This window comes from Agelaius phoeniceus, chromosome 37, assembly GCF_051311805.1.
Source record: "Agelaius phoeniceus isolate bAgePho1 chromosome 37, bAgePho1.hap1, whole genome shotgun sequence".
NCBI classification, from domain to species: domain Eukaryota; kingdom Metazoa; phylum Chordata; class Aves; order Passeriformes; family Icteridae; genus Agelaius; species Agelaius phoeniceus.
The window spans coordinates 510,843-523,878 of record NC_135302.1 but is presented as its reverse complement, the minus strand read 5'-3'; the positions used below and the strand labels follow the sequence as shown (position 1 = coordinate 523,878).

At 40.1% G+C, this 13,036-nt stretch overlaps 1 protein-coding gene across 1 annotated transcript in view; it reads right to left on the bottom strand.

Moving 5' to 3' along the window:
• Nucleotides 1–7,622: 7,622 nt before the first annotated feature.
• The window catches only part of LOC129134623 (integrin alpha-D-like), a 39,615-nt gene continuing 34,201 nt past the window's right edge, over nucleotides 7,623–13,036 (bottom strand). Inside the window, exons 17-18 of the mRNA XM_077193287.1 lie at nucleotides 12,569–12,720; nucleotides 7,623–7,758 (exon numbers count right to left, since the gene is read on the bottom strand). Coding sequence (XP_077049402.1) covers nucleotides 7,636–7,758; nucleotides 12,569–12,720 — 275 coding nt within the window. The 3' untranslated portion in view covers nucleotides 7,623–7,635. The remainder of the gene's footprint in view (nucleotides 7,759–12,568; nucleotides 12,721–13,036) is intronic.

Sequence of the window (13,036 nt, the reverse complement as noted above, 5' to 3'; positions counted from 1 at the left end):
GGTTATACTGGTTTGTACTGGGAAGGTTTTTGGGATTTTTGTGCTGTTTCAGGGTGGGGCTTTAGGGGAATTTTGGGGTTATTTGGGGCTGGGTTTTTTGGGTTATTTTTGGGGTAATTTTGGGATATTTTGGGCTTCTTTGGGCTGGGTTTTTTGGGTTATTTTTGGGTAATTTTGGAGTGTTTTTTTGATGTATTTTTGGGTTATTTTTGGGTTATTTTTGGGATATTTTGGGCTTCTTTGGGCTGTATTTTCGGGGTATTTTTGGGGTATTTTTGGGATATTTTTGGTGTAATTTTTTGGTTATTTTTGGGATATTTTGAGCTTCTTTGGGCTGTTTTTTTGGGGGTATTTTTGGGTTAATTTTGGGTTAATTTTGGGTTATTTTGGGTTAATTTTGGGGTTTTTGGGCTGGGTTTTTTTGGTTGTTTCTGGGGTATTTTTGGGATATTTTGGGCTTCTTTGGGCTGTTTTTTTGGGTTATTTTTGGGTTATTTTTGGTTTAATTTTGGGTTAATTTTGGGTTAATTTTGGGTTAATTTGGGGTCATTTTTGGGGTTAATTTTGGGATATTTTTGGGTTATTTTGGGGGTTTTTTTGGGGGTTGTTTTTGGGGTTAATTTTGGGTTACTTTTGGGGTTCTTTGGGCTGGTTTTTTTTGGGTATTTTGGGGTATTTTTGGGGTTATTTTGGGGTTATTTTTGGTGTAATTTTTTGGTTATTTTTGGGATATTTTGGGCTTCTTTGGGCTGTTTTTTTTTTGGGTTATTTTTGGGTAATTTTTAGTGGTATTTGGGGTTAATTTTGGGGTATTTTTGGGATATTTCAGGGTTCTTGGGGTGGGTTTTTTGGGTTATTTTTGGGTTAATTTTGGGTTAATTTTGGGGTTATTTTTGGATATTTTGGGCTTCTTTGGGCTGGGTTTTTTGGGTATTTTTGGGGGGATTTTTGGGGTAATTTTGTGGGTATTTTGTGTGTATTTTTTGGGTTATTTCTGGGGTAATTTTGGGCTTCTTTGGGCTGGGTTTTTTGGGTTATTTTTGGGGTAATTTTGGGGGTATTTGGGTTAATTTTGGCTTCTTTGGGGTGTTTTTTTTGAGGTATTTTTGGGTTAATTTTGGGTTAATTTTGGGTTAATTTTGGGGTTTTTGGGCTGGGTTTTTTTGGTTGTTTCTGGGGTATTTTTGGGATATTTTGGGCTTCTTTGGGCTGTTTTTTTGGGGTTATTTTTGGGATATTTTTGGGTTAATTTTGGGGTAATTTTGGGTTAATTTGGGGTCATTTTTGGGTTATTTTTTGGGCTTACCTGCAGCATCTGCACCTTCCTGTAGCTGAGCTCGGGGGGGTGGCTCAGGGCCAGGCCGGGCCCGAAGGAGCTCTCGCCCCCATTGGTCACGGTCAGGGTCAGCTCCAGGGCGTTCCCCCCTCCCCCACCACCAGCACCCCCCTGCTGTGGGGGAGGGGCGGAGGGGGGGGAGGGGACGGAGGGGAAATTTGTGAAAAAAAATCCCCAAAAAATCCCGCGAAAATCCCGCGAAAATCCCGCGAAAAAATCCCGAAAAATGCGGAAAAAAACCCAAAAATACCCCCCAAAAAAAAGAAAAAAATCAAATGCAAATCCCCACGAAATTGCTCGAAATTGCAAAAAAAAAATAGGCTCCAAAATCAGACAAAAATACAAAAAAAAATTAAAAAGAAAATGAAAAACAAAGTACAAAATGAACTCCCGGAAAATCCGCCCCAAAATCGCCCCCAAATGGCTCCAAAATACCCAAAAAATGCCCTGAAAATACTAAAAAATGACAATGAAAATTGCCCCGAAAATACCCAAAAAATTCCCTGAAAATTGACCCAAATATACAAAAAAATGCCCTGAAAATGGCCCTGAAAATACAAAAAAAAACCCCTGAAAATTGACACCAAAATACTAAAAAAATTACAATGAAAATTGCCCCCAAAAGACCCAAAAAATGCCCTGAAAATTGACTCCAAAAACCCAAAAAATGCCCTGAAAATTGGCACCAAAATACCCAAAAAATGCCCTGAAAATTGACTCTAAAATGACTAAAAAATTACAATGAAAATTGCCCTGAAAATACCCAAAAAATGCCCTGAAAATTGCACACAAAATAAAAAAAATGCCCTGAAAATTGACACAAAATGCCCCAAATACTCAAAAAATACCCTTGAAAATATTCCAATTTGTCCATTTTTTCCCATTTGTTCCCAATTTTCCCCAATTTCCCCCCAAATTGCCCCCAAATTTGCCCCATTTTCCCCCATTTCCCAATTGCCCCCAAATTGCCCCCAAATTCGGGCCCCAATTTCACCCCATTTTCCCCAATTTCCCCAATATTCCCCCAAATTCCCCCCAAATTTTCCCCAATTTTCCCCCCCAATTTTCCCCAATTTCCCCCAATTTTCCCCATTTCCCCCAATTTTCCCCCAATTTCCCCCAATTTTCCTCCATTTTCCCAATATTTCCCCCATTTTCCCCCATTTCCCCATGCCCCCAATTTTTCCCCAATATTTGCCCCATTTTCTCCCCAATATTTCCCCAAAATTTGCCCCCAATTGCCCCCCAAATTTGCCCCAAATTTGCCCCAATTTTCCCCCAAGTTTTCCCCCCAATTGAACCCAATTGCCCCCAAATTCCCAAAATTTGCCCAAATTTCCCCAATTTTCCCCCAATTTCCCCCAAATTTTCCCATTTCCCCAATTTTCCCCCAATTTCCCCATTCCCAATTCCCTTTCCCAATTCCCCCCCCATATTTTCCCATTTTTTCCCAAAATTTTCCCTAATTTCCCCCAATATGTTCCTCAATTATTTCCCAATTTCCCCCCATTTTCCCCATTTTCCCCCCATTTCCCCCCATTTTCCCCAATTTCCCCCAATATTATTTTCCCCCATTTCCCCCCAATATTTCCCCAAATTTCCCCAATTTCCCCCAATTTCCCCCCAATTTTCCCCCAATATTTCCCCCATTTTTCCCCAATTTTTCCCCCATTTTCCCCCCATTTTTCCCCCCAATTTTCCCCAATATTTCCCCCATTTTTCCCCAATTTCCCCCAATTTTCCCCCCAATTTTCCCCCCAATTATTTCCCCAATTTTCCCACAATTTTCCCCCCAATTTCCCCCCAATTTTCCCCCCAATTTTCCTCCCAATTTTCCCCCAATTTCCCCCCAATTTTCCCCAATATTTTCCCCCAATATTTCCCCCCAATTTTCCCCCATTTTCCCCCCCATTTTTCCCCAACTTTTCCCCATTTTTCCCCAATTTCCCCCCAATTTTTTCCCCCATTTTCCCCCCAATATTTTCCCCCAATTTCCCCAATACTTCCCCAATTTTTCCCAATTTTTCCCCCAATATTTTCCCCCAATTTTCCCCCAATTTCCCCCATTTTCCCCCCAATATTTCCCCCATTTTCCCCCATTTCCCCCCCATTTTTTCCCCCAATTTTCCCCAATATTTTTCCCAATATTTTTCCCAATTTCCCCCAATTTTCCCCCAATTTTCCCCCGATTTCCCCAATATTTTCCCCCATTTCCCCCCAATATTTTTCCCCCCATTTTCCCCATTTTTCCCCAATTTTCCCCCCCAATTTTCCCCAATTTTCCCTCCCCATTTTTTCCCCAATATTTTCCCCAATTTCCCCCCAATTTTTCCCCATTTTTCCCCCAAAATTCCCCCATTTTCCCCCAATTTCCCCCAATCCCCCCCCAATTTTCCCCCATTTTCCCCCCAATTTTCCCCCCAATTTTCCCCCAATTTTCCCCCAATTTTTCCCCAATTTTCCCCAATTTCCCCCAAATTTTCCCCAATATTTTCCCCTATTTTGCCCCATTTCCCCCCCCCAATTTTCCCCCAATTTTTCCCAAAATTTTCCCAATTTTCCCCCAATATTTTCCCCCAATTTCCCCCAATATTCTTCCCAATTTTTCCCCATATTTTCCCATTTTCCCCTCAATAATTTTCCGGATTTTTCCCCATTTTTCCCCCCCAATTTTCCCCAATATTTTCCCCATTTTCCCCCATTTTTTCCCCCAATTTTTCCCCAATTTTCCCCAATTTTTCCCAATTTTCCCCCATTTTTTCCCATTTTTTCCCCTTTTTTCCCCAATTCTCACCCAAATTTCAGCTCCACCTCCAGCAGGTCCTGGCAGGCGTTGTCGGGGCCGCAGTCGTGCTCGAACGGCAAGCTGGGGCCAATTTTGGGGCAATTTTCCACTTTTTGATCATTTTTTCCCATTTTTCCCATTTTTCCAACCATTTTCAACCATTTTTAAATGTTTTTTTTTACATTTTTTAATCCATTTTTACGATTTATTTTTATATTTTTTACATTTTTTTAATCAATGTCCCGTGGGTTTTGTAATTTTTAATTCATTTTTTACCATTTTTTACCATTTTTTACCATTTTTTACCATTTTTTACCATTTTCCCCTTTAAAATATTTTTTAAATATTTTAAAATTTTTAAATATTATTTAAATATTTAAATTTATTAAATATTTTTAAAATATTAATAAATATTTTTAAAATATTATTTTTAAATATTTTTCACATTTTTAACCATTTTTAAAACATTTTTTACCTTTTTTTTTACATTTTTTAAACATTTAAAACTTTTTTTAAATTTTTTATTTCCTTGGGGTCTTGGGGAATTTTTGGGGAATTTTTAAAAAAATTTTTTGGGGTTTTTTTTGGGGATAATTTGAGATTTTTTGGGGGATTTTGGGGGACATTTTTGGGGTTTTTTTTAGGGGATTTTCGGGGGAATTTTTAGGGATTTTGGGGGGAATTTTTGGGATTTTTTGGGGGATTTTTTGGGGATTTTGGGCAGATTTTTTTTGGGGATATTTTGGGATATTTTGGGGAATTTTTTGGGGTTTTGGGGGCATTTTTTGGGGGGGATTTTTGGTTCTTTTTGGGGTATTTTCCACTATTTTTGGGATTATTTTGGGGCTATTTTGTGATATTTTTGGGGCCTGTTTGTGACTATTTTGGGGCTATTTTTGGCTATTTTGGGCCTTTTTGGCTGCTATTTTTGGGGTTATTTTGGGCTATTTTTGCCAATATTTGGGGCTATTTTGGGCTTTTTTGGGTGGTATTTTTGGGGCTATTTTGGGTCTATTTTGCACTATTTTGGGTATTTTGGGGGCTATTTTGGGGCTATTTTTGACACTATTTTGGGTTATTTTGGGGTTATTTTGGGGCTATTTTGGGCCATTTTGGGTGCTATTTTGGGGACTATTTTGGGGCTATTTTTCCTCTATTTTGGGTGTTATTTTGGGGCTATTTTGGGCCATTTTGGGTGCTATTTTGGGGACTATTTTGGGGCTATTTTTCCTCTATTTTGGGGCTATTTTTGCCACTATTTTAGGGCTATTTTTGGGCTATTTTGGGCCTTTTTGGGTGGTATTTTTGGGGCTATTTTTGCCACTATTTTAGGGATATTTTGGGGCTATTTTGGGACTATTTTGGGGCTATTTTTGGGCTATTTTTGGGGTTATTTTGGGGCTATTTTTGCCAATATTTGGGGCTATTTTGGGCCTTTTTGGGGTATTTTTGGGGCTATTTTGGGGCTATTTTTTGGGTCTATTTTGACCTATTTTTACCACAATTTTGGGGCTATTTTTGCCACTATTTTGGGCCTTTTTGGGTGCTATTTTTGGGGGCTATTTTGGGGTATTTTGGGCTATTTTTGCCACTATTTTGGGGCTATTTTTGGGCTATTTTGGGGCTATTTTTGCCACTATTTTTACCACTATTTTAGGGTTATTTTGGGGGGTTTTTGCCACTATTTTAGGGCTATTTTTACCACTATGTTTGGGCTATTTTTGGGGGCTATTTTTACCACTATTTTGGGCTCTTTTACCACTATTTTGGGGCTATTTTGGGGGCTATTTTGGGGGCCTATTTTTGGGTATTTTGCCGCTCTTTTGGGGCTATTTTTGCCACTATTTTAGGGCTATTTTTGGGCTATTTTTGCCACTCTTTTTACCACTATTTTGGGGCTATTTTGGTGCTTTTTTACCACTATTTTAGTGCTATTTTTGCCACTATTCTTGGGCTATTTTTTCCAGTATTTTGGGGGCTATTTTTGGGCTATTTTTGCCACTATTTTGGGGCTATTTTGGGGTATTTTTACCACTATTTTAGGGCTATTTTTGCCACTATTTTGGGGCCATTTTTGCCACTATTTTGGGGCCATTTTTGCCACTATTTTGGGGCTATTTTTGCCACTATTTTGGGCTATTTTTGGGGCCTAATTTGGGCTATTTTTACCACTATTTTAGGGTTATTTTTACCACTATTTTGGGGCTATTTTTGGGCTATTTTTGCCACTATTTTTGGGCTATTTTTGCCACTATTTTTGGGCTATTTTTTCCACTATTTTGGGGCTTTTTTACCACTATTTTAGTGCTATTTTTGCCACTATTTGGGGCCATTTTTGCCACTATTTTGGGCTATTTTTGGGGCCTAATTTGGGCTATTTTTACCACTATTTTAGGGTTATTTTTACCACTATTTTGGGGCTATTTTTGGGCTATTTTTGCCACTATCTTAGGGCTATTTTGCCACTATTTTGGGCCTTTTTGGGTGGTATTTTTGGGGGCTATTTTTGGGCTATTTTGGGGCTATTTTTGCCACTATTTTGGGGCTATTTTGGGTCTATTTTTGGGGGCTATTTTGGGGAATTTTGGGCTATTTTTGGGCTATTTTTGGGCTATTTTTGGGCTAATTCTGCCACTATTTTAGGGCTATTTTTTGGGCTATTTTTGCCACTATTTTGGGCTATTTTGGGGCCTATTTTGGGTATTTTTACCACTATTTTGGGGCTATTTTACCACTATTTTGGGGCTATTTTGGGGGCCTATTTTTGGGTGCTTTTTTGGGCTATTTTGCCACTATTTTAGGGCTATTTTTGGGGCTATTTTGAGCTATTTTTACCACTATTTAGTGCTATTTTTACCACTATTTTGGGGCTATTTTGGTGCTTTTTTACCACTATTTTAGTGCTATTTTTGCCACTATTTTTGCCACTATTTTTGCCACTATTTTGGGGCTATTTTGGGGTATTTTTGGGCTATTTTTTGGGCTATTTTGGGGCTATTTTGCCACTATTTGGGGCTATTTTGCCACTATTTTTACCACTATTTTGGGGCTATTTTGGGGTATTTTTACCACTATCTTAGGGCTATTTTTGCCGCTATTTTGGGCTATTTTTTTACCACTATTTTAGGGTTATTTTTACCACTATTTTGGGTTATTTTTGGGGGGTTTTGCCACTATTTTGGGGCTATTTTGGGCTATTTTTGCCACTATCTTAGGTCTATTTTTGCCACTATTTGGGCTATTTTCCCACTATTTTTACCACTATTTTGCCACTATTTTTACCTCTATTTTTGATGCTATTTCTTACCAATTCCCCCCCTTTTCTTTCTAATTTATATTTTCCCATTTCCCCCCCCAAAACCCCCCCAAACCCTCCCAAAAACCCCAAATTCCCCCAAATTCCCCCCAAATTCCCCCCAAATTCCCCCAAATTCCCCCAAATTCCCCAAATTCTCCCCAAATTCCCCAAATTCCCCAAATTCCCCCAAATTCCCCCAATTCCTGACCGTGGCCGTCACCGCGGTGTCCGAGGCGGGGCCGAGCTGTGCCGGAGCCCCCCGGCCTCACCCAAGGGGTCCCCGAGGCCGCCCAGGGTCACCCTCAGGGCCAGCGGGGTCAGCGTGTCCTGGGGGCAGCCCTGGAGCCCCAAAAACAACGGAAAAATCCCAAAAAATTCACGTGAAAAACAAAAAATTTAAAAAAAAAATTTCCCCAAAAAATCCCTGCAATTTTCCGCCCAAAATCTGTGATTTTTTACCCAAATTTTGCCCAATTTCCCCCAAAAAATCCCCCAAATTTCCTCCCCAATTTTCCCCCAAAATCCCCCCAAAATCCCCCTAAAATTCCCCCCAATTTTCCCCCATTTTCCCCCAATTTTCCCCCAAATTTCCCCAATTTTCCCCAAAATCCCCCCCAGTTTCCACCCAATTTTCCCCAATCCCCCCCAAAAATTTCCCCAAAATCCCCCTAAAATCCCCCCCAAAATCCCCCTAAAATCCCCCCCCAAATCCTCCCCAAAATCCCCCCAAAATCCCCCCAAAATTCCCAAAAATTCCGTGAAAAACAAAAAATTAAAAAAAAAAAAATCCCCTAAAAATCCCAGCAATTTTCCGCCCAAAAATCTGTGATTTTTTACCCAAATTTGCCCAATTTCCCCCAAAAAATCCCACAAATTTCCTCCCCAATTTTCCCCCAAAATCCCCCCAATTTTCCCCAAAATTCCCCCCCAGTTTCCACCCAATTTTCCCCAAATTCCCCCTAAAATCCCCCCCAAAATCCCCCCCCAAATCCCCCCCCAAATCCCCCCAAAATTCCCCAAAATTCCGTGAAAAACAAAAAATTAAAAAAAAAAAACAAATTTCCCCAAAAAATCCCCGCAATTTTCTGCCCAAAATTCTGTGATTTTTTACCCAAATTTCGCCTTAGTTTTTCACAATTGCCCACCCAAAAAATGCCCCAAATTTCCTCCCCAATTTTCCCCCAAAATCGCCCCAATTTTTCCCCAAAATTCCCCCCAGTTTCCACCCAATTTTCCCCAAATTCCCCCAAATTCCCCCCAAAATTTCCCCCAAATGCCCCCAATTTCCCCCCAAAATCCCCCCAAAATCCCCCTAAAATCCCCCTAAAATCCCCCAAAATTCCCAAAAATTCCCGTGAAAAACAAAAAATTAAAAAAAAAAACAAATTTCCCCCAAAATCCCCCCAAAATCCCCCCAAAATCCCCCCAAAATTCCCCAAAATTCCTGTGAAAAACAAAAAATTAAAAAAAAAAACAAATTTCCCCAAAAAATTTCCGCCCCAAATTCCCCCCAATTTCCCCCCCAATTTTCCCCCAAAATCCCCCCCAGTTTCCACCCAATTTTCCCCCAAAATCCCCCCAAAATTTCCCCAAAATGTCCCCAATTTCCCCCCAAAATCCCCCTAAAATCCCCCCCAAAATCCCCCCAAAATTCCCAAAAATTCCCGTGAAAAACAAAAATTTAAAAAAAACCCCAAATTTCCCCAAAAATCCCAGCAATTTTCCGCCCAAATTCTGTGATTTTTTACCCAAATTTCGCCTTAGTTTTTACCAATTGCCCACCAAAAATCCCCCAAATTTCCGCCCCAAATTCCCCCAATTTCCTCCCCATTTTCCCCCAAAATCGCCCCAAAATTCTCCCCAATTTCCCCCCATTTTCGCCCAAAATCTCCCCAATTTTCCCCCAAATTTCCCCCCAATTTTCCCCCAAAATCCCCCCAATTTTCCCCCAAAATTCCCCCCCAGTTTCCACCCAATTTTCCCCAAATCCCCCCCAAAATCCCCCCAATTTTCCCCAAAATCCCCCAAATTCCCAAAAATTCCCGTGAAAAACAAAAATTTAAAAAAAAAAACAAATTCCCAAAAAATCCCCCCAATTTTCCGCCCAAATTCTGTGATTTTTTACCCAAATTTCGCCTTAGTTTGCTCAATTGCCCCTCAAAAAATTCCCCAAATTTCCTCCCCAAATTCCCCCCAATTTCCTCCCCAATTTTCCCCCAAAATCCCCCCTAAAATCCCCACAAATTTCCCCAATTTTCCCCCAAAATCCCCCCAATTTTCGCCCAAAATTCCCCCCAAAATTCCCCCCAATTTTCGCCCAAAATCCCCCCAAAATTCCCCCCAATTTTCCCCAAAATCCCCCCAAAATCCCCCCAAAATCCCCCAAAATTCCCAAAAATTCCCGTGAAAAACAAAAATTTAAAAAACAAATTTCCCCAAAATCCCCAGCAATTTTCCGCCCAAAATTCTGTGATTTTTTACCCAAATTCCGCCTTAGTTTTTCACAATTGCTCACCAAAAAATTCCCCAAATTTCCGCCCCAAATTCCCCCCAATTTCCTCCCCAATTTTCCCCCAAAATCCCCCCCCAGTTTCCACCCAATTTTCCTTAAATTCCCACCAAAATCCCCCCTAAAATTCCCCCCAAAATCCCCCCAATTTTCCCCAAAATCCCCCCAAAATCCTCCCCAAAATTCCCAAAATTCCCGTGAAAAACAAAAATTTAAAAAAAAAAACAAATTTTCCAAAAATCCCAGCAATTTTCAGCCCAAATTCTGTGATTTTTTACCCAAATTTCGCCTTAGTTTTTCTCAATTGCCCCCCAATTCCCCCGAATTTCCTCCCAATTTTCCCCCAAAATCCCCCCAATTTTCCCCCAAAATACCCCCCAAAATCCCCCTAAAATCCCCCCCAAAATCCCCCCCAAAATCCCCCAAAATTCCCAAAAATTCCGTGAAAAACAAAAAATTTTAAAAAAAACCAAATTTCCCCAAATCCCCGCAATTTTCCACCCAAAATCTGTGATTTTTTACCCAAATTTTGCCCAATTTCCCCCAAAAAATCCCCAAATTTCCTCCCCAATTTTCCCCAAAATCCCCCCCCAAAATCCCCCCCAAAATCCCCCAAAATTCCCAAAAATTCCCGTGAAAAACAAAAATTTAAAAAAAAACCCAAATTTCCCAAAAATCCCCGCAATTTTCCGCCCAAAAATCTGTGATTTTTTCCCCAAATTTCGCCTTAGTTTGTCTCAATTGCCCCAAAAATTCCCCAAATTTCCGCCCAAATTTTCCCCCAAAATCCCCCTAAAAATCCCCCCAAATTTTCCCCAAAATTGTCCCAAATTACCTCAAAATCCCCAATTTTCCCCAAAAATCCCCACAATTTTCGTCCAAAATCCCTCCCAAATCCCTCCCAAATCCCCCCAATTTTCCCCCAAATTTTTCCCCAATTTTCCCCCAAAATCTCCCCCAAAAATCCCCCCAATTTCCACCCCAAAATTGTCCCCAAATTACCCCAAATTCCCCCCAAATTTTCCCCCCAAAATTTCCCAATTTTCCCCCCAATTCTCCCCCGATTTTCCCCAATTTCCCCAGATTTTCCCAAAATTTTCCCCCCAATTTTCCCCCAATTTTTCCCCGATTTTTCCCCATTTTTCCCAATTTTTCCCAATTTTTCCCAATTTTTCCCATTTTTCCCCATTTTTCCCATTTTTCTCCAATTTTTCCCAATTTTTCCCAATTTTTTACCCCATTTTCCAATTTTTCCCCTTTTTTCCAATTTTTCCCAATTTTCCCCAATTTTTCTCAATTTTTCCCAATTTTTCCCCATTTTCCCCAATTTTCCCAATTTCCCCCAATTTTTCCCCAATTTTCCCCAATTTTTCCCCAATTTTTCCAGTTTTTCCCATTTTTCCCCATTTTTCCCAATTTTTCCCCAATTTTCCCCAATTTTTCCCCATTTTTCCCAATTTTCCCCATATTTCCCAATTTTCCCCAATTTTTCACCAATTTTTCCCAATTTTTCCCCATTTTTCCCCATTTTCCCCAATTTTTCCCCATTTTTCCCAATTTTTCCCCAATTTTTCCCCATTTTTCCCCAATTCTTCCCAATTTTCTCAATTTTCCCCATTTTCCCCATTTTTCCCATATTTTCCCCATTTTTCCCCAATTTTTTCCCAATTTTCCCCAATTTTTCCCCATTTTCCCAATTTTCCCCCCAATTCTCCCCCAATTTTTTCCCAATTTTTCCCAATTTTTCCCAAATTTTCCCAATTTTTTCCCCATTTTTCCAATTTTCCCCAATTTTTCCCCATATTTCCCAATTTTCCCCAATTTTTCCCCATCTTTCCCATTTTCCCAATTTTCCAAATTTTTCCCCATTTTTCCCCATTTTTCCCCAATTTCCCCCAATTTTTCCCAATTTTCCAATTTTCCCCAATTTTTCCCCATTTTCCCCAATTTTTTCCCCATTTTCCCCATTTTTCCCCAATTTTCCCCAATTTTCCCAATTTCCCAATTTTCCCCAATTTTCCCCATTTTCCCAATTTTTCCCCCAATTTTCCCCAATTTTTCCCCATTTTTCCCAATTTTTCCCATTTTTCCCCAATTTTCCCCCATTTTTTCCCCATTTTTCCCAATTTTTCCCCAATTTTTCCCCATTTTTCCCCATATTTCCCAATTTTCCCCAATTTTCCCCAATTTTTCCCAATTTTTACCCCAATTTTTCCCAATTTTTCCCCCCAATTTTTTCCCAATTTTTCCCCAATTTTTCCCAATTTTCCCCCCAATTTTTCCCCATTTTTCCCCATTTTTCCCAATTTCCCCAAATTTTCCCAGTTTTTCCCAAAATTCCCCTTTTTTCCCCCACCAAAATCCCCCAAAAAAATCCCCCTAAAAATCCCCAATTTTTTTGCTAAAATCCCTCAAATTTTTCCCATTTTTCCCCCCAAAACCCCAATTTTTCCCAATTTTCCCCAATTTTCCCAAAATTCCCTTTTTTTCCCCCAAATGCCCCTAATTTCCCAAAAAAAATCCCCTTAAAAATCCCCAATTTTTTGCTAAAATCCCTCAAATTTTCCCGTTTTTTCCCCCAATTTTTCCCATTTTTTCCCCATTTTTCCCAAAATCCCCATTTTTCGCCCCAATTCCCACCTTGTAGAAAATCTCCAGGTTCTGGCAGTGCTGCCCCACCCCCACCCTCAGGGTCCCATTTTTGGCGTTTTCGGCCCCAAAATCGGCGCGGACGCGAGCGCGGCCGGGATCCAGCTCGGCCCGGAACCACAGCGAGGCCGAAACCGAGGAACCTTTTGGGGAGAAAAAAACGGAATTTGGGAAAATTGGGGGAAAATTGGGGAAATTTGGGCGAAAATTGGGCGAAAATTGGGCGAAAATTGGGGAAAAATTGGGGAAAATTTGGGCGAAAATTGGTGAAAATTTCGTGAAAAAATGGGGAAAAATTGGGAAATTTTTGGGGAAAAATTGGGGGATTTTAGGGGGAAAATTGGGGGAAATTTGGGGGAAAATTGGGGGGAAAATTGGTGAAATTTTGTTGAAAATTGGGGGAAATTTGGGGGAAAATTGGGGGAAATATTGGGGGAAAATTTGGGGAAATTGGGGAAA